At 36.3% G+C, this 21,763-nt stretch overlaps 1 protein-coding gene across 2 annotated transcripts in view; it reads left to right on the forward strand.

The window, feature by feature from the left end:
- Window positions 1-21,763, forward strand: part of PHIP (pleckstrin homology domain interacting protein) — a 111,106-nt gene that overhangs the window by 64,810 nt on the left and 24,533 nt on the right. For both annotated transcript variants that reach the window (XR_011095225.1, XM_068678117.1), the window contains exons 18-27: window positions 2,565-2,702; window positions 3,756-3,939; window positions 4,907-5,030; window positions 11,546-11,686; window positions 12,172-12,248; window positions 12,992-13,223; window positions 15,256-15,375; window positions 18,956-19,063; window positions 19,528-19,652; window positions 19,825-19,907. Coding sequence is in view for 1 of the 2 variants with exons in the window: in XM_068678117.1 (XP_068534218.1) it covers window positions 2,565-2,702; window positions 3,756-3,939; window positions 4,907-5,030; window positions 11,546-11,686; window positions 12,172-12,248; window positions 12,992-13,223; window positions 15,256-15,375; window positions 18,956-19,063; window positions 19,528-19,652; window positions 19,825-19,907 (1,332 nt within the window). In the remaining variant the exon portion in view is untranslated. The remainder of the gene's footprint in view (window positions 1-2,564; window positions 2,703-3,755; window positions 3,940-4,906; window positions 5,031-11,545; window positions 11,687-12,171; window positions 12,249-12,991; window positions 13,224-15,255; window positions 15,376-18,955; window positions 19,064-19,527; window positions 19,653-19,824; window positions 19,908-21,763) is intronic.

Below are 21,763 nucleotides of genomic sequence, written 5' to 3' on the forward strand. Positions count from 1 at the left end.
ACAATATACCTACAAGAAGAGGAAAACAAGAGGACACCTGAAACATGCAAAATTTTCTTCCTCTGTAGGTGGAGCCAGTCATTCAACATAAGCTTTGGTTTGGTTGGAGAGCTCTCAAGGCTTGATGAGAATGCAAAATCTAGGACATTCCTCTAAAGTCATATTCTCCATGTGTACTATGTGTGAGGAACATGCATACTATGGGCCAGTGGCTATTAGAAACTGCTTAAATATGGCTCACGTGAGTGGAGATATGAAAAACAATGCCTACTTATCACGTTTTACTAGTTCAATATTAGTATGAATGAGCAAACAGCGGCTGGTGACAGTAGCTGTAAATATTTTCAAGATAAGCATTGTTTAATATTTGGATATCCTTGAAAACACAGGAAAGCTTTGTGCACCTGTAAATAGTGGCTTATGTATACTGAAATCTGTGGTATGTCAGATGTTCCAGGAAAGTTAACTGTCAGTGTTGTTCCCAGAAGAGATATTTGTCCTCATTAGTAGACCTGAGGATGACAAGTCACTGAATATTTACTTACATAATCAATATTAAGGAGCATTTCAACATGTCCTCCAAAGTTACAGAAAGAAAGGCTACCTGAGAAGCATTTTTAAGAAGGAAAAAAGCCTTTCTGGTGAACATATGCCATGTTTTCTCTCCTAACTTCTTAGCTAGTGCCTGAAGCAAAATTAGAGTTCCAAGAAATGATTTTACCTTATTGCTACAGTTGCAGCATGGAGTCATGACATTCTTCATTCTTCAGTCCTCTGAATTTGAAAACATTCTGGACATGTTCTCCAATATAATATCTTGAAACAAGTCAGACCATGTACTCAGACCCAACTGTATTAAATTTAATGGTGACACATGAATGCCAGATGATGTCCACAGCATTTTGTTTAATCGCAGGAAGCCATCATCAGGGCTGACAGAGGGTGTTTGTCTACATCTTTACAGTTCAGCAACAGTATATGCAGTCTTACACAGAGCTAAACTGTGCTGATGTATTTCATATATTTCCCTCCACTAAGGAAGCTGCTTGCTTTCTGAAACTTTATTTTGGGATTTGATGGATCTCACTCAGAGCACTGGCAATTTATGTCTTGTCAAGAAGTTATCTGTAGGGGCCTGGAAGAGTAGGGGGAATTCAGATAATCTTGCTTGATTTACTTCTTAGATGTTACCTGAAGCTCTTTTAAACCAAATTTATTGGAAAAAATCAAAGTTTACACCAATGTTTTTACTATTTGGTGTGATTTTTTTATACGGTTATTTGTGGGGACAAAATTTCAGAAGCTAGATACTTAAAAACATGCCTTTTGTTTAGGTAATCGTTTCTTTATGATCGTTCTTGAGTTATTTGTAGTATTTCCCATTATTTTCATGAGACGATATGTCTGCTCATAAGATCGCCAAATAAATCCGATTGCCTTACTATACAAGTCAGAAAACATCCAGCTGTGGTTATACCAGAGCTCATTCATTGATTTCAAGGTTCTGCTGCTTAGGGCAGTTGAGTTCAACTTAATTAACTTTTGAAACTCTGGGAGCACTGTCATAAATGTTTATGTTCTTTGTGCATAACATCATCTTTTAAGAAATGGCTACTTCCTTCTAGCCATAATCAAAGGTGTTTGTTTCATAGCACAATTGCTGTAATATCTTGTTCTTGATCTTACCAAGTTTTTATCTCTTTGGAATGATGCTGGGAAAATTATTTCTGTAACATGTTTCTTTGAACATTGTCATCCCTCATTACAAAGTTTTTGGAAGTTCTGCTTCTGTTGACAAGAGTTTCCTTCCACTCCACCCCACCATATATTTTGTAATAAGGTATCTGACTTTCTTTTCAAATCAGTACTGTAACCCTTGCCTTTTTCTCCCATAAGTCAAATTTTTGCGAGTATAAGAAGAGGTTTTTCATTGCTTATGCTTACATGCTATCTTTTTAGTTTGCTGTACAGAAACAGTGTTGTCAACTTGTAATCCCTTCTTTTAGAACTGTTTCCAGTATTTTACTCAAGAGACTTGCCCTAAAGGAGGTTTCCTGGATTGTTCTACGTAGCAAAGAAAATCACTGTTACTTACCTGTGTCATCATTCTGCCCCCGTGGAACCCAGTCAAGCGTTCTGACTGCTTGCAGTTCTCTAGTATAGATAATACTGTTCCAATTCAGTTCGACCTTCTTGATGAAGTTCTTTCATATAAATTTTTACTGAAGTGTTTTATGGTGCACTTGAGGTAGGCAAAGAACACGTTTGGACAATTTACATTGACTGAGTTGACGACAGTTGTATTAAGCTTCTGTATCTTGTTCACACTTGGTCAAATTTAAAGCCTTTATCAGCTGTTCTGTGTGATCACCTTCACCCTGCTCCAGGAAATGTAAAGCTCAAGAACAAACACATAAAAAAAAAGATGTTAAAAATATGCTTTAGCCAGTACTTAAGCATGTGATTATATATCCTATTTGCAAATTGGCAAGCTAAAATAAGTGAGCAGTTTGTGATAGAAGGTTCTTCAACATTTTCGTGTTATTGTTCATTTTATTTTACAGGATTGAATCAAGTTCTTAGTCAACAAGCAAATCAAGAAGTTAGTCCGTTGGATAGCATGATTCAAAGACTTCAGCAAGAGCAGGATCAGAGACGTTCTGGGGAGGCAGGAACTAGTAGTACCAGCCGGATAAGCAGAGGTAAATTACGTAAGGGGAGGGTGTTCTGTTTTTTCAATGGAACCAGCTGACAATTGGAAAATGTAAATCACACATTACTGTGCATGTTGCCCGTTCAACTAAAAGAAAAGGTAGAGGATGACAGAAAATCATTCAGCTTTCCCATCTATTATTTTTTCTTCTGTAAAATCTTGGAATTATTAACATTACAAATTTATCTTCCTATCGTATGCTCGCTCAAGGAACTTGTAGTAACTGTGCTCCCTTAGAATTAACCGCTCTGCTACTTAATCTGGAGTTGGCCATCTGTTGGAGGGAAACCTGAATTGTCTCAAATAAGAAAATAGGGAGGAAAAGGGAAAGATAGACACGTTTCTCAGTACAGCTATTCCATGTTTTCGTGTCTTAGTAGATTACAGGGTAGTCTCCAATTCTTTCCAAAAATAAAAGCATGGTTGGCAATACATCCAAGTAAAAAAGAATAATGTTTGTGTGAAAAGTGTGAAAAAATGCCGAAATCTTTGCTATAATTGTAGATGTTTGAAGGAAATTGGATGTTTTGTTGTTGTGGCTGGTTGGTTGGTTGGTTGTTTCTCAATGTTGTGGCTTTGTTTTTTTTTTTTTTTGAAGGTAGAAGATAGTTTGAGGAGTAAGTGAATGGAGTGAGATAGCCCACAGTTCTATAAAATGGGTCCAGAGTGCATTAACACTGGTTAGCTTCTTGAAATGTTTTCAAAAGCATTTTTAAACAGCAGTGAAACAATTAGATATTTGCTTCACTTGAGTGTTGATGCATCTGCTCCTTTTCTCTCTCTCTCTCTCTATATATATATATATATATATATTTGTAATATATATATCTTTTAATGGAGTACTGCAGTCCTATACATATTTCAGTGTGCATTTTGGAAGTTACAAGAAATGCTGAAATAGTTAATTTAATATTTGCCTTCTTCTGAACTAATATATTAAGTCAAATTAAATACTTAATTCTTTTTTCTTTTGAGTTTTTCTTTTTAATTGTTGCCTGTAAAATTTCCATTTGAGTACAGCTATCACTTCTTGACATTTTAGGATCTGTAAGTTCTACCTCTGAAGTTCATTCACCCCCAAATATAGGATTAAGACGTAGTGGACAAATTGAAGGTGTGCGTCAGATGCACAGTAATGCACCAAGAAGTGAAATAGCCACTGAGCGGGACCTTGTCGCTTGGAGTCGAAGGGTTGTAGTGCCTGAACTATCTTCTGGTGTGGCCAGGTAAACATAGGCCCAGTTTGCAGTGAATTTTAATTTGGTGAATTTTGTTAAAATTGAATGGTTTTGAAAGTCACATTGTCACAGCATTATTTGTGTGGTATTTACCTGTTCTCTGGTCTCATAATTCTTATAAAATCTGTTTGTATGTCACTTGTAAAACCTTCGATTTGCACAAGTAATGTGAATAAAAAATAACCATTTAATAAATGACAGAATAATTTAACTTGTATATGCAGTGAAATCTAATTGCCTAAATGTTTTCGGACTTGTGACATGAGATTATGGTATGTTTTAACTGCATGTGTTCCTGACATTTTAAACTGGAACACTGACACACGGCATTAAGTGCCGGAGATGAATTTTGGTTTTTCAAACCTGAAATAACCTTATTTTGTTCAGTAACATTGGCTTGTGACGAATATTTATATCAATAAGTCAAAAAAACCCTACTGGTTATACTCAGACTGCTCTAGTTTTTGAAACAAGATTGGAATTCTTAGATAACCAAGGGTTTTTGTGAATGCTTAAAATTATGGAAATCTTTTTAAGAGAGGACAGTTACTGTCCTAAGACACAGTGCTGGTGTATAAACATGCAGGTTTTCTTTATATTTAGATTTTGGTATCTTGTACATGAACAGGAAAGAGGAACAGGAAATTTCAATTATATATTTTAGATACTCTGTGAATATTTCTCAAGAAAATTGCTTTCGAATTTAGAGTCATGGCTTTGGGCATAGTTAAGTCAGATGTCCTTCGAACAAAACACAACCATGTATTCAATCCTTGCCACTTGAAATCTTTCTTTGTTCAGAAAGGGTATTTGAAGCCAAATTCTGTCTCTAAAGAAAGAAACTACTGTTCAAAGCACGTCATAACTATTGAACATTTATTCTGTGACTTGGAAGAGATTCTGTCAGTGCTAGTGTTTTTGCTTTAAAGTTAACATCTTAATTTTCTATTTTCAGTAGGCAGGAAGAATGGAGAACAGCAAAGGGAGAAGAAGAAGTAAGGGTGTATCGATCAGAAGAGAAAAGAAAACATGTAATGAGTCACATTCAGAGAGAGAACAAAATACCTACTTTCCCTAAGGTAAATAGTCACTTGTACTGTATCACAGTAAGAAGCATAGAAATAAATTGTATTTCTTAGGCCACATGAATTTATATTACTCTTCTCAGTTTTAAATTTGAAAAACGGGTATAGGAATTTGTTTACCTCTCCAGATTGAGGATGCATGCTTATACTGATGTTTCACTATGTTCTAAATAAATTGGGATTGCTCTTAGAAGCCCCCGAAGTGGGGGCCCTGTAAATCTAGCTTTGGGAACATGTTTTGCTGTAGGCTGGCTGTCACTGTTGATCACTACATCCTAATACTGTTGTCTACTGTTTGACATACTGTTCTGTGGAAAGGTTCAATTAAAATTTAAGTTGTAGTTCTTTAATTCGTTTAAATACTTTTTATATTACAAATAAAGATGTAGGTATTTTCTCTCATGGTACCCTAATAATCATAATGCAAACTTTTACGGGATTTTCTATGTCATGTTTTTTTCTGGATCTGGAGTGCATTTTTCAGAAAAGGGGAAAACAGGATAGATGAAATAGATAGAAGGGAATGCATTGTACTAAAAATGAAGCTGTCATCGTAACTGACCTGATGTTTTCATATAACCTATGAAACAAATAATCTTACAACCATTATACTGGTAAGAAAATCTGAAGGATGTATATTCCATATTTACAAAAATCTTTTTATGTCTTGTTTATTAAAACATTTTTTTAATCTATGCATCACATGCATATCTGTGCTTTTCTAGCCAAATAACAAGCCAGATTGTGTAATTTAAGAAGTAAATGTTAAACAATTTGAAAGGAGAACAACCCGTGCTTTGGCTTTTGTAGTACACTTACTCAAGATAAGACTTTTCAACCCTTAATTAGAACCTGAGTAAAATTTGTGCCTCCAAGAATGCCTGCATGTTGTCTATTGAAAAGTAAAAATGACGGGGTTCAAGGTGAAAAAAATTAAGATATTTTTAATTTTTAAAATTAAAAACAAGTGTCCTAGATTTGAATTATTTTAAATATATATATATTATTTAAATAAATATAGCTTGTTTTATTTATCTGCCAGTTCTTGTACACAGAAGTGTGAAGCTCTTTGTCCTTTATTGTTTTGGATGTGGCCATGGCAGAGCCAATGGGTGGGTTACCAGGATACCACAAATGTGGTAACTCTTTCTTTCTCTCTGAAATAATAGACGATGACCCTCACAAATTCAGTTTTTAAGAAAGTTATTTGTTGAATTGAAGGGATGTATTTTGGTGTTGAATTACAGACTTTCTTCAGTGTATTTAAACAATTGCATTGCTCAAGAGTTTTCCCTTTTCTTTAGCTACAGCTCGATCAAAAAATCCTTCCTGCTCTGTGAATTCCTACCAGCTTACCCTTAAATTTTTCATTGGGTTATAGTTCTCCTAAAATATCACTGGGACATAAAAATAGCAGAGTAGACTAGTTGGTTCAGCATTTCAGTTTCAGCAATTGCTTTTATTACATCTTTGAAACAAAGAAAACAAACTTAATGTGGATGTTCTTTTAAAGAACTTTACTCAGATATTTTTTTTTTTAGTATCCTAAATTTAAAGGTAGCACTGAACTCTTCGGGTTCCCGTATTTTCTTTGTGGTTATTTGTACCCTTAAAATCCTACAGAGTGGAAGCTAGCATAGGAAAACCTTTCTTCATTTTCTTATGTTGATCCAGAGAAGAGCATGCCCTTCGTTTATCTCAGATCTGAAAGATCTCTGATCTGGATTCTATGCCCTGAAAGTAAGGTTAAGATAACTTGGCAGCAAATCCTTCAGTGGCTTCCCAACTTTGTTCTGAGGAAATAGCAAACAGTCAAGGTCTCTGCACTTGAGTGTGTGAATAAGTTTTCCATAGAGTAAGTGTTAGTGAATTCAGTAACTATTTAAAGATGTTTAAATAAATCCTTAAACCATGAGGATATGCAATAGCATCATCAAAGAGAAAACTCATACTCTTCATTTTTTTTTATTCTTTCTTAAAGTCCTCTTTTCAGAGGACTTGGGTTGGTGAGAAGCTTACTGATAATTAAAGTCCCTTGAGATAGGTCCTGAAGAGATTTGGAAATGAGTAGGTATTAAATGATACCATAGAATCACAGAATGGGTTGGGTTGGAAGGGACCTTAAAGACCATCCTGTTCCAACTCCCCTGCCATGGGCAGGGACACCTCCACCAGCCCAGGTTGCCCAAAGCCCCATCCAGCCTGGCCTTGAGCACCTCCTGGGTTGGGGGATCCACAGCTTCTCTACTTCTCTGGGCAACCTGTGCCAGGGCCTCAACACCCTCAAAGTGAAGAATTTATTCCAAATATCTAATCTAAACATACCCTCTTTTAGTTTAAATCCATTCCCATTTCTTCTATCCTTACACTCCCTGACAAAGAGTCCCTCAGCCTTTCTGTAGGCCCCTTTTAGGTACTGGAAGGCTGCTGTAAGGTCTCCCTGGAGCCTTCTCTTCTCCAGGCTGACAACCCCAGCTCTCTCAGGCTCTCTCAGCCTGCCTTCATAGGAGAGGTGCTCCAGCCCCTTGATCATCCTCATGGCCCTCCTCTGGACTCATTCTAATTCTTTGCTGTCCTTCTTGTGCTGGGGGCCCCAGAGCTGAATGCAGCACTCAGGTGGGGTCTCATGAGAGCAGAGGGGGAGAATCACCCTGCTGGCCACGCTACCTTTGATGCAGCCCAGGATACGGTTGGCTTTCTGGGCTGCAAGCACCCATTGCCAGCTCATGTTGAGCTTCTCATGAACCAGCACCCCCAGGTCCTTCTCCTCAGGACTGCTCTCAATCCATTCTCCACCCAGCCTAGATTTGTGCTTGGGATTGCCCCAATCCAGTTGCTAATGGCCTCCGGAGGGCCCTGCCAACCTCACTCATTTTGGGATTCTGTGAAATAAAAACTGCTTTATGCACTAACAGCTTGGGGGTATTTTATTTGTCATCCAGGGGAGAACTCAGTCAGTGAAGAATGTTAAAATTGGGTAAAGTTTTATGTTGACAACTTCAGTAATGAAAACATTTCTCCAGAAAAATAAGAATGGACATTCACTACAGACAAATTTAAGTTCCAGAGAACTGGTTCTGGTTGGGTAGAAGCATTTAAATAGCCTATCTAGTCAATACTTAAAGCAATTACGTAGACTATATGGCAAACTGATGTTTTTCATCATAATGTTTCATCATAAAACATGATGTTTTTCATAATGTTTCAATCATAATGTTGGGAAACTCATATACAGATCCCCCAAAACACCACCAGAATTTAATTTCTTTGTCTCAAAAAGGCTATGAGCATGTTGATGTTGAGGTTCCGTAACTGGACACATGTTCATGACTGTTGCCATTTGACTTGTTAGTAAAAGCTAATTCCTGTTGTCTTGAGGAAAAAGGAACAATTCTCAGAGAGCAGATCCTGGAGGTGAAGAAATCCTATGAATTTTTTCTAGCTTTAGCTTCTCAAAATTACTGTAACCCTGTATAAAATCACAGCAAATCTGTGCTTCCTGGTAGACTCAAGGGTCTTAAGGACAGTAGAATTCAGTGCTCTCATGTGGAAGTTGTTCAGATACCAGTGAGTTTCCAGGGTATCAAATGATCCTTCATAATGGTGTTAAGTCCCTCAGCTCCATCCAGATGACACATTTGTATCTGTCCCTTTCAAATAGAGGGAATACCATTACTTGTATTTCACAGAAAAACTGTTCTGACAGCAGCTGTAATTTCTAATGTGTCTATAGATGTGCTCTAATATTGAATGGAAGCCTTGGATATGGTACAAGGTACTTGTCAGCATGTATGACTTCATCAAAGTATACAGAGACAGTGATGATTGAGCCTCAAATCATAGGTAATTTTGGCTTTATTTTCAAACTTCCCATTAGAGTTAAGAGTGCAATTTCAAGCTCTTTCTTCAGAGTATATACTGAAAAAAGAAACCTATCAGTTGTGTTTCCTCAGTCATTGTTGCAGAGTTTGGTGATGGATTCCATTTTGCCAGAAAAGCTTAAAATACCTCCTCTTTCCAGTCAGACCCTCATACTCTATCCTACTGCCACTCAACAACCACCGAATAAATGAGAATCTGCCTGACCTACAGCTTCTAATCATGTTTTGGCAAAGCTGTGTTGAGTAGGAGTGATGTTAAGTTACGTTTTTTGGCAAGAGGCGAAAGATGTATATCTTTTGGTCCCTTTCCTGGTCCCTGCTTGGGCAGGGCAGCTGCACAAGATCAGCTCCAGAGGTGCTTTCCAACCTCAACCTCTCAGTGATTGTGTCATGGATAACCATTTTTTTTAAAATTCTTGTTTTGATACTATATCTTTCCCAAAGCAGTCTGTTACGCTTTGGCATCGCCACAATGCAATATGTATGCAGTGATGTTACTTGCTTTGATAGGCGCTTCCATGCGGGAGTGATTTACTTACTTTTTGTCAACCTCTGAACTGCCAAAAGAGAAGAAATCTTTCCAAAATCAAACAGCTGTGCAAAGCACCTCAGTTTTTCAGGGAATCCATAGTTCCAGCGTAAGTAGGGTAAAGCTGTATTTATAATAACCATTTGAGAAATAGAATGAATCGAAGTGTGGGTGTACATCTTCAGGAGCTTTATTTCTAGAAAGAAGACAAAAAATAGTGTAGTTGTAATGCAGCTTCTGCAAAATGCATCTGGTACTGGTTGGTTTCATTGGGTTTATGTGATCCCGTTTGTGTTGCCTGTGCTTCCTCACACAGCGTTTCATGATGCTAGGAGCTGGATGGGCTTTATAAAAAGGCAGTGATTCCCAGCGACTATTCTATGAAAGTAGCAGAAGCAAGTTGTTGTAATGTTGGCTTTTTTTGTCCTGTCTGCTTCAGCAATCAATCTTGAGAGCTTGACAAGAAGTGAGCAGCCCCAGAAGGCCGGGGGGCAGAGCATAGCGTGTGGTGGGCTCAGCAGCTGGTCTTAGGGCTGCCTTAAAGCTGTTCTGAGTAAGGTCAAAGCAGCTTGAGGAGATCTGCAATGTGCTGCCAGTTTGAATCCAGAAGAAGGAACGCCCCAGGTTTCAAAAGTCTGGACAATCTTGAAATACTGATTACTTGAGCAATCCTGATAGAAGTGTCTTCCAGTAGCTGCGCTGTCAGCTTCTCAGGAAGAAGACGCTGGTGACTTCCCCAGTTTTCACTGGACAGAACAAAGGAAATTCAGAGCTCACTTATGAGAGCACAGGGCAGTGTGTGTTGGTCCTATGCACTTTGGTGAAACCAGTAATGTAATTGCACAGATCTACCGAGGTGAACAGGTGCACTCATTCCTCAAAAAGGCGCGTCCATTCCAACATGGATGGTGGGAGAAGAGCTCTAACTATCAGTCTTCTGCATTCAGCTAAGGAAAACCAAATCTTAGATACAGCTTATTAACCAAACTTTACTACAGTTTTCAACAGAAAGTAGTTTTTGTTCTTGGAGGGAAAATTTACCATTACGAAAAGCAATCATCTGCGACAGAATAGATCTCACTGCTCCAGAAGAAAAAATGTAAGAGGAGTAGGTACATGCAACTTATCCTACTAGAATGCTCAGATAATATCAGCGCCTTTCTGTGGTCTGTTCCAGTTCTTCTTGCTTCATCTCTGGTGTTGTTTTTTCAACCATATCAACACTTAATAATAGATATCTGAGATTTCCCTTCTGGAAGAATTAGAGCACTGGGGAAGCATACCACCTGCTGTAGCATCTAAAGAGTACAGAAGCTATTTCACTGGGACTGACCAAGTCCGAAGTTCAAGTACTCATACCAAAAAAAAAAAAAACAAAAACACAACAGAAATTGAGATCATAGTGCTTAAATTTTTATAAGGGTGGGGGACTAATGCAGCATTACATTCATGTATTAAGAGCAAGTGTTCACATTACATATTCTAAGCTTCATAAGAACTCAGATTCTTTACGACTGACTTGCATTCATTTGAACTGTTCTGTAATAATCTTACCATTTAAAGGCCATTTCTTGTTATACAGGGGTGACTGTAACCAAGGGATGCATTAATGTATGGTCTCTCTCTTCTAACAGATCTGACCCTTCAGATGCAATATGACACATGCTAGAGCTCTCTGTAGGAGTCCCCTTTCTGCTGGGCATTTTCATTAGTGTAATTTTGAGCTGTTACAAACTCTTAGCAGCCTATTTATATTATTATTATTTATATTATGGTTAACTCTCTATGTACTGTGTTGAGAATGATGAGTATTAATGATTTAAGATACAAATTTGTTATTCATATTTGGGAAGAAAATTTAATTTGTCCAGAATATACTGAACTACTTGGTGCTTATATTCAGGTATTCATGCATGTGTTTTATTCACCAGCTTTAGTTGTGGACTTGTGACTTGTCTTGAATTTTCTGATGTTGAAACTTGCATCCTTTTGCTACTGCAAAAATTGCTTCCTCTAGTACTACAGCTAAATAAAATTCTATGTATTAGTAAAAAAAAGTATGCTCACAAATGATCTGTTTGATTTTCATGTCTTCACAGAACCATTCTCATGATCATTTACTAGACACTAGTGACTCAAAAAAACAGCAAGGTAACCAGCACAATTACCGTACAAGATACGCATTAGAAGAAACTGCACGGCCTCCTGAAGAGTTAGAAAATGGACACAGTTCCTCAGATGTAAGATCCTTAGTCATAAAGCAGTCTTATAAATTCCTTTTCTATTTGTTAAGCTTCTGCTTCAGCTAATTAAACTTAGAGTATTTAAACTTAAAATGAGTATTTAAGGTTTGTCCCAATTTGCATTTGATAGTAATTGAAAAGATGGAGAAGTACTACATTAAAAACATTTGGAAATAATTTTTCCAAAGGTAAGCTAGCCTTTTTAAATGGAGATTGAGAAGCACTTATGGTTCCATTGGCTTTATGTTCAAAAATGTTGCTCTCCATTGTGCATCTCTCCAGGTATAGATACTTTATTTTTTTCATTTAGTCTGTTAAAGTGAATATCTGCACATTAAAACGTCTTTTAACAACATAAAACTTTTCTAATGTTTATAAGATATGTAAAGCCTAGAAGAGTCTTAATCATTTTTGAATTCTGAAGAAAACGCATTGTCTTTCCCTCTCCCTACCCGTTCCTTCTCCTCCCCACGCTTTTTTAGGAAGGAGAAGCAGTTGTCGCCAGTGGTGGAACATCAGAAGATGATGAAAGAGCATGGCATAGTGATGGCAGTTCTAGGTAAGTGACAATATACCTTAAAAAATGCTGCTTATAAATGTTAAATATTCCTGTCTTCTCTGTAAACAATTAATTAAGTAGTAACTAAAACACGTACATTTAGAAGATGACAAGGAACTTAAAACTTTCAGGATTTCATTTTCATCTGTAGTATTGGTTTTCTAAAATTCAGGAAATGTTTCATCCTTGTTTGCCAGCAGCAGAATTATTTCCCATTGGTTTTGCAGGATGGTTTTCTTTGCAGGCATGTTTCAGGCCTGCAATAGTACATTCTTGTGACTGCCTCTGCTGGCCCTTGGTTTGAAATTAAAGCAAAGATTGAAGTAGTTTCAACCCATTCTTTGTTTCTTCCTGAGCAGATATTTTTGCTAATATTTGTTCAAAGTTCTTCAAAGCCAAGAGTCATGAGAACAATATCCAGGCTTTGAAATGTATCATCTTGAACTGACCAAACGAATTTAAGATTCATTAAATTCGTTTGGTCATTTGGTCATTCGTTTGGTCAAGAAGCATACTAGAAGATGCTTCTTACAAGACTGATCGATTTCAAAGCTTTTGTTTTACTACCATTTAATATGTAGTTAGAATGTAGGTTTTTAGGAAACGTTTTTAAACAAATTATAGTTACCTAGACTGTTAACTCTAATCTTGGATTGGATCATACTATATAAACTTACGTTCTCTGAATAGCTTTTCAACTTCTGCTTTTTAATATCTTTATATCTTTTGCATGTCATACATAGTGACTACTCCAGTGATTATTCTGACTGGACAGCAGATGCAGGAATCAATTTGCAACCACCAAAGAAAATACCTAAACTTAAAACAAAGAAAGCAGAAAGCAGTTCAGAAGATGAAGAAGGACCTGAAAAACAAAAGAAGCAAATTAAAAAGGAAAGGAAGAAAGGCAGTGAGGAGAAAGATGGACCATCAACATCACCAAAGAAGAGGAAACCCAAAGAGAGAAAACAAAAGGTTAGATGCACTTCATATATTAAAGGATGCTCACTCTTACTGTTTTAGACAGTTAGATGACTGATTCGGTTACGTATGTAACTTAATATTGTGTAATTTGAAAACTTGTCTTTTACTAATTTACTGACTCCTGTAAGTCAAATTATAGATTCTTGTAATTATATGCTTTCTAAATATGAGACATTTCACTTGTGAGACATTTTTATGTCCTTAAAGCCATGCTACCTCAGATCAGAAATTCCTTTTATAGGGATATACCAAGTATTGGTGTAATATATCCCTGTTTTTTTTTTTTCAGCTGTACTTGACAGTCTCCTCACTTCATTCCAACTTCTTTTTAAGACTGAACAATCATGTCTTTTTTTCTTTTAATTCCATTATGTGTGATATTTGCATAGAGTACAGGGCTTTTTTTTCAGTGGTAGGGCAGACTCAAACATGCTTACTCTGACAGGGAGAGAGTTTGGGGAGATGAGATATAAAAGCTTTTATAAGCCTTGTTTAGACACAAATATATACAGAATGATTTCCGTCCTTATTTTGTTGCAGTGAAACCTCCAATGACAGGCATGAAACTCAAAAAAGATCCTTTCCTCATTCTGCTCCTACCCCCTGAAACCAAACCTAAAACTAAACCTGAGTATGGAATCAGGTTATGGAGCTGATTAGTAAGGGATTTAGCAGAGTTTCAGAAATTACTAGACAAATTCACAGGGATTAGTCTCTTTCTTATTGAATGTGATTATTAACTATGGTTGCCTGAGTTCAGGCTTGGCTTCATGAAGGTTGTAAACTGCTGATTAATGTGTGAAATCATAGCAACAGAGGAATTTGTTAAAAGATTGTTTATTTTCTCCTTCCCATAATTCACCAATGAGCTAGATGGAATTAGCTCTGACATATTACATCATTTTTTCATAAGACAGCCCTGTTTGAACCTGAAAATCCATAACACATTTCTTTATCAGTGATTTATTACACTGGAACAGTTCTGTTTTGATTTTGCTATTGTTGTTTTTAATTGTGTTTATGCTTTGTCTTGTGATAAATTCCAGTGGTGCTCTCAAAGTAGGCCCCTTTCAGGTGAAACCACGTTTTAATTTGTGCTCAGGAATGAAATCTGGACCATCATTATTTGCACTTTGGGGATGCGTGGTCTTCTGTCAGTGGCCACGTAGCTTTCTGTACACGTACAAGGTTCTGTTAAGAATTCTAAAGCAAGCTCGCTTGGATGGTTGTGCAGAAACTTTTATTTACCTAATCCAGGTCATTTCCACATGCTTTACCTCTGTGTACACTCATTAATCTATTTCTCCCCATTTTACAGAGTTCCTTAATGGGAGGGAACTGTATAGTTGCAGTGTCTTGTGGGCCAAGACAACCATGTGATTATCTCACTAGTTAGACTCTCTCAGCCTAACACATATTATCTCACTAGTTAGATCGAGTCTGATCAAAAGTAGTTTCCAGTCCTCCTGAGATGCTTGATTGTTTGCTGCCTGTTATCTTTGAGGGATGGAGGTTTGAAACATACCTTTAATAAGGAGAAGGAATGGGAAAGATAACTGTAGAACCTGTTCTCTGCTTACTGAATCTAAATTTGTATTACTAAATACAAATTTGTGACTGTGGCTTCTGAATACAAAAAGGTTAAAAGTGAAGGCATGCGTGCAGTTTTTTAGATCATATTTAACAATATTTGTTGTAGTGTTTCAGTATTTTGTCTAATTGATTAAAAAGAATGATGTGTTTTAGTTTTCTGGGCATGAGTTGTAATTCTTAAATTCAATCTTAAATGCACAAGGTTGTTATTTAAAAAAAAAAAAATAGTTCTTTAGATTGTTATTTTTTGGTCTGGATGTTACTGTAAGCTGTAATTAAGATTTATTTTCACACTGACAGTATGTTCATTTTTACTTTAAATATATTAAAGGAATGGCAGTCAATTTTTAAAAAAGCATTTCCAAAGCATAGGAATGCCCCAAATGTTATTTTTTTTCTCATATTAATCTTCAGTGTTCATTTTCTTTAGAGGCTGGCCGTAGGAGTTCTGGCAGAAAATGGTTTGACACTGGAAGAATGGCTGCCTTCAGCATGGATTACAGACACTGTTCCTCGCCGATGCCCATTTGTACCGCAGATGGGGGATGAGGTATTGTAGTTTTTCCTCTGTGTTCTTCCTTCTTTCAGCTTGTTTTTGTCTTTTTTTTTTTGTCTTCATCTTTGCATTTTTTTTCCAGAGATTTAATACCGTTTATTATTGGAATATTTTGGATATTCTTCAAAACATTCTTTGATCAGGCTAAAATTTGCATTCGCTTCCAATAGTCTCTCCCATACTTAAAAAATGTTCTGCACACAATGTTGCTTTGACCTTTTTCTTCCGTGCTGTTACAGTAACATTCCTTCTTGAACTATATTCAGTGTGTGACTTACGGCACACTTATACAAGCTGTCTGAGATGCTTATCTAGTATGACTAGGCCTTTGTGGTAGAGCATCTTGCACCTCGAAGAATACGTACGAAATCAAATAGGAATTTAAGTATTGTTTGGAGAACTTCATTTTGGGACTTGAAGTAAAAACTGGGAATTAAACCTTTTTATAAAGAAAAGAGAGGAAGAAAAAGGTGGTGGTGGTGTTTTTTAAAAACTTCATTTAATCTGAAGACAAGCTCTGATGCTGTTCCTTTTCACGTACATTGCTGATGCCAGAAAACTTCTACTAGTCTCTTAAGTCAGAAAACCACAAGAATAATTTTGTATATATCCATTTTACATGAACTAAACTAAAAACATGTTGTAAACATGGTTCAGATGTCTTGGAATACAATAGCAAAAAGACGCTCACCAATTTCTACTTTGGAATATATGAAATGTGAACAGTACAGTGAATTTCATGAATAAGTAGTATCAAATAGAAAGTAGTACTGAACATCAGAGTCTGTGCATGTTTCCTAAATTCCCCCAGGTTAAAATAAGAGGAAATAGCTGGCTTATGCTGTAATGTGTAGTCTGTTGGCTCTTCAAGGAGCAACGTGTTTCAGAGGTACTAAACAGAGTTCTTGTATAGCTCAGATCTTTAGAACATAGTTGGAGAAGTACTTGACTTGGTGGCAAAGTTGGTTAATTTGCTCCTGAGCTGCAGCCATTTGTTGGTATCACCTTAGAAACTGAATGGAGAGCAGTGGCTGCATGTACAAGAAGTTTTGCTTTTGTTTTTAGTGGACAACCTCACTGATCCAGTTTGCAGCATAACTAAGCAAGTTATCACTAGCGAGCAAGGAAAATAAACATGTTTTGGAGACTGTGCTGCTCAAAAGATCAAATCTAAACAAATATATTTGGTGCCTGATAGCATCTGGATACGGTGAAGCAGCCAGGGATTTATCTGTACCGCATTACCCAGGAGACTTTGGCATCATACCCCAGTTTAGTAAGATAAACTCCGGTGTTTGGTTTGGCAGCTGCTGAATAGCTTATGCACTGTGTACTAGGAATATTTAAGTAGGCTACATTCTTTTGTTGAAAAAATCTTTATATTGGTGAACAGGAAATTTCCTATGCTGCATCTAGAAAGTAGGACTAGTTGCATCAATAGAGGATACATTAGTAATCAAGCTGCTTAGTCTAAAATGCTGTCTGTCATTTGCTTTTCACGGATTTGCTTTAAGATGATGAATAGCCTCTTTTCACTAGAAAGTTACTTTTGAGATCCACAGAATAAGAGAGGTTTAATTAGAGAACTATGATGATAGAAGTAGTCTCCTGTGGGCTTGGAATGTTTTGGTGGGATGTTTGATATATTTCGTAAGATTTGGAAGGAGAAAGTTTTCAAATTTGTTCTCTTAACAGCTGTGCAAACAAGTAAGAAACAACAGTAGTGCTATATTTAGGCATACCGAGTATATTAGAATAGCACATACCATCCCTTTGCCCTTTTTTAATATTTAAAGACCTTTGTCATGTGTCTTGAGGAATAGGGGAAACATACAAAAGACACAGGACTCTAGTTTTGACTGGCTGATTACCCAAGTACAGTACATAGTCTTTGTAATATTCTGTTTTTAACGCGATAAAGAACATTTGTGCCTGGGTACTGCCAATAATATCCAGAAGCAAAATCTTGATCAAGATTAAAAATACAATTTCCTGGAAAAGAGCACAAAGTATTTTTCCACAGACATCTTTCAGAGTTGTTGTTTTGATAGAAGGCACAGTGCGTGGAGCAATTTTCAAAGGAAAATATTCTTCTGTAAACAATGTATTTTGTAGGTTTAGCAGAAACAGTATACGTAGAAGGAACTATTTGTAGCCTGAGCCACTCAGCTGATTTTGTTGTTGTTATTTAACAACCCATTAAGGTGTAGGAAACAATTATCATAATGTTGAAAGTGTAATTTAACTTGGTATTATTTTAGAGGAGTCTCCTAGAAGCCTCTGTTCCTCTTCCTGCCAGTTAGGTTGTGACAGTGCATTGACTTCTATGCCTTCTGTAACTGCTGTGCTCTTTTTTTCCTTTCCGGGTATTATGCATTTCAAACACCCTGAAAAGCAAGGTTATAAGGACTTTGTGGTATGAAGTAAAGCTTAAGAGTCCTCTATTTAAAAGAAAAATAATAGCCATATGAAAGTAAGAAAAGTCAGTAACAGTTAATGTAGAAACTTGGCAGATACTCTTTATAGTATTTTATGATATAATATTTTTTGTGAAGCATGTAGAAATACAGGTATTAGTGTTTGTATTTATAAATGTATTTTAAAACTTATTGAGGGCTGTTTACTCTTCTTTTGTTGTTGTTGTTTTAGGCCTTTGCATTTAAGCTATTCTTTCATCCTACTTGGTAGAAATCTCATGTTTATGGTTTGGGACGTTTTTAGAGGATTTTTATTCGGTGTGAATTTAGCAGATATCTTGTTATAAGATCTTTGTTCTAGTTAGTTTGAAGAAGCTCAGTTTTGCATTTCACAAACATTTCTTGAATGTAAGTTTAAGATTTTTGGCTTACTTCTTGATTGCAATAGCGGTTTATAACAAAAACACTCATCCAAGCGGTATCAGGATCATTGTAAAACAAAGAAGAGTCTAGATGCCTGAATTGTGGAAGTGTGTAATGGATAGATTTGAAAAAAAATTGTCATAAGCACTTGAAATGTCTATTTTTGGTTTGTTCTCGTCTTTGTTAGGCTGTTTGGTGGTATGGAAATGAACACCGAGATCTTACCAGTAGAATAGCCAGTAGTTGAATTCTCCTTTTAGAATATACATCTTGTTCAAAAAAGATGCAATTAACTCAATTTTAGTGTTGGTTGATTGTCATCTTAGGGCTGTCTTACAGTGTTGAGCAGGTGGATTAGTGGGATTTGTGTTACTGCCATTGAATTGTGCTGTAGTGTGATGACTAATAGATGGTTTTGGTTTTGCTATTGATGTTCTGGTTTCACATGTTTCACTGGTTCATTTCACTGGTTTCGCATTTTAGGATATTTTGCTTGTATTGAAAATGGTATCCTTTCACACTTTTTTCTGTAAAAGGGGAAAGTTTCTATGATACCTGCTTTGGCTGTCTACTGAATTTTATTTGAGAACCTGTGACTTATGCAGGAAAAACAGACAGCAAAGACAAAAATGGTAAAAGAGAGAATACATGCATTACATGGCAGCAATACACTAGCATTTTTACTTATAAAAGTCTTCATAACATCTATAATAACTATCCCATTTCACTCCTAGGTCTACTATTTCCGACAAGGTCATGAAGCATATGTTGTAATGGCTAAGAAGAACAAAATATATAGTATTAATCCCAAAAAACAACCATGGCATAAAATGGAATTACGGGTATGATTTCTTTTTCATTTTTGTTCGTCATCTTAATGTAAAAAAAAGTTTGGAAACTTAACAAAACAAACTTAAAGAAGATTCTTAATGCAGATTATTTCTGATACTGTGCTCTTAATATTTTAGTCAGATGGAAGGTGAAAAAGTTAACCTAACAGTCAAATGAAATCAGATCTTAAACTGTACTTTTTCTTTGAACCATTTTAACAAGTTATGCTAAAATCATGCCTGGTCAGTTTATGCCGATTTTATTTTTAATTTGGTTACATCTCATAGCAGCCTATTTTTGAAACAAGTTACAATACAAAGTAATACCTTGGTTTGAAAGACTAAATTTCTAATATTTGATTTTGACGTGTTTTGACAAAAATCTGGTATTTTCAGTATACCTATATTTTCACGTTTCAGAAAGTTGCTAGTCATCGTAACTTCCGTGATGGTATGTAATATTTTGTTGATTCCAGGAGCAAGAGTTGATGAAGATAGTTGGGATTAAGTATGAAGTGGGATTGCCTACTCTCTGCTGTCTTAAACTAGCTTTTCTTGACCCGGATACGGGTAAACTAACTGGAGGATCGTTCACCATGAAGTAAGCACTAGTATATTCAAATTACTTTTTTGTAATTTTGGGTTATTTTGAAAGTCAATGTCATGACTGGAACTTTTGCTTTTGAAGTTTTGAATTCAGAATGTTGAATTATGCTTTACTTCCTGCTCTTGCTATTGTATTGCTTATTAGTTTTGTGTTCTGTTGTAATTAGGTACCATGACATGCCAGACGTCATAGATTTCCTAGTTCTGAGGCAGCAGTTTGATGATGCAAAACATAGACGATGGAATATAGGTGAGTTGTGTGAGTTTGTTTGGGCTTTTTAATGGTTTGTGTTTACACGTCTCCCTGGTTTCATGATAAGTTATTACAAAGTAGGTTATGGTAAATAAATCCTTAATACTATGCTGGAAATGGAGGAAAAGTTCTGGCCATATTTGGATGTGGAGTCCCAGTTTGTCCTTGACTGAAGCTACAGGCAAGTAAACAAAACATAAAATGTGTTTTGTAAAAGAAAAATAAATCTCAGTTGTGTGTTTGCAGGGAGGAATGAAGAATAAATTTTTAGAAATATGGTGTTTATTATAATGTTCAGGTGTTTATCGGTAACTAATAATTTACTTTATCCTATCTGTGATTGAAGGCTCTCTTAAAACTGCATTGTTACTAGAGGTTTTTTCCCCAGGTTTTTTCAGGCCTGCTTATTTCTGGAAATACAGAAACACTTTATCAAGCATTTGGTATTTATATTCTCTAGATTGCACAAAGAAAATGCCTTTCCCATCTATTTTTGACTTGTTTGAGTAAAGCATTGTATACTGGAGAATGTTAATAACAGGCAAGTCCTCCAGTCAGATCAGCTTCCTAGTCATCTTTTCTGTGCAGTAGCAAAGATCACCTTTTAGCAATGAAATCTAACTAGGGGGAGAAAAAGGTGCGGTACAGCAAAATGATTCTCTAAGGTGTGTTTTTTTCAGGAGGTCATGAAATTCATGTTCTTATTCCTAAGAACATCCTTAGATAGTCCCTGAAACTTAAAAGATTGAACAAGTATTACTGATTCTTCAGAGTTCAACATGAGTTCTGTTCCCCTAAGAGAGTAATCTGTTTTTGATACCATGTTTGTAGAATTACAGACACCTTTTAAGTCCTCTCTGTTATCTCAGTATATTTTGTAGTGACAAGCTCCTGAAAGTGAAATATTGATAGCCTACTTTTTTTTTTTTTTTGAACCAATTCTCAAATTCTCAGTGTTAAACACATCTTCTGTAAACTAGCAATGATTGATGTACACATTCAATTCCTTCGGCTCTTCTACTCATGAGCTGTGACTAGCATATACGCAGCTGACTTGGTGGCACTTTTTACTGCTTCAGGCAAAGCATCATATAAAAGAGTGGAGGATTTTATTGTAACAACATGATGGGACATCTGATTGCCTGTTCAGAACGAACTGGTATAATACATGTTTCTGCAAATACACTGCATCCCTTCATCTATACTCATTATTTCCTTTTTGATGTCCTCTCCTAAGTTCATTGTGACTAAGTAGCCTGAAGAAGTGGCACAGATGGATGTTAGATGCTCTTTCTTATTGATTCTTACCTGATTTTTCTGCCAGAAAAGATGAATTGATATCCTGTCCTTTGCACATCACGACATCCTTGCTTAGTGTGTGTATGAATTGGCAATATATAAATTACATAATGCCCTATTAATACTTTACATGAACTTGTCAAAAAGAACAGCTAGCCTTCCGATCTACAGGGAATATGGTAAAGACTCTAGGCTTCTGAATCAGTAGGAAAATGTCCCTCAATTTCCTCTTTAAAGATCACTACAGCTGAAAGATCTTTAATTGTCAAGCTTGGTTAACACCTACTAAGATGTCACCATGCTTTACTGTTTCTTCATAGGTATGGATCTGTGGTCTTCTCTGCCACAATGTAAATGTTTTCCCACAAGTTTATGGCAGCAGTAAAAGAATGACTGCCATACCTCGTATGTGAACAGCCTAGCCAGAAGTCAATTGTCATAACAGAAATTCAGGAGTAGTGGAGGAAACTTAAATTGTTAGCCCTTCTAACAATTTAACAAAAAAAGGGCTCAAGGTTATGAGCACAGGTAGCATCTCCTTCCTAGGCTGGCAA

Source organism: Anas acuta, chromosome 3, assembly GCF_963932015.1.
Source record: "Anas acuta chromosome 3, bAnaAcu1.1, whole genome shotgun sequence".
NCBI classification, from domain to species: Eukaryota; Metazoa; Chordata; class Aves; order Anseriformes; family Anatidae; genus Anas; species Anas acuta.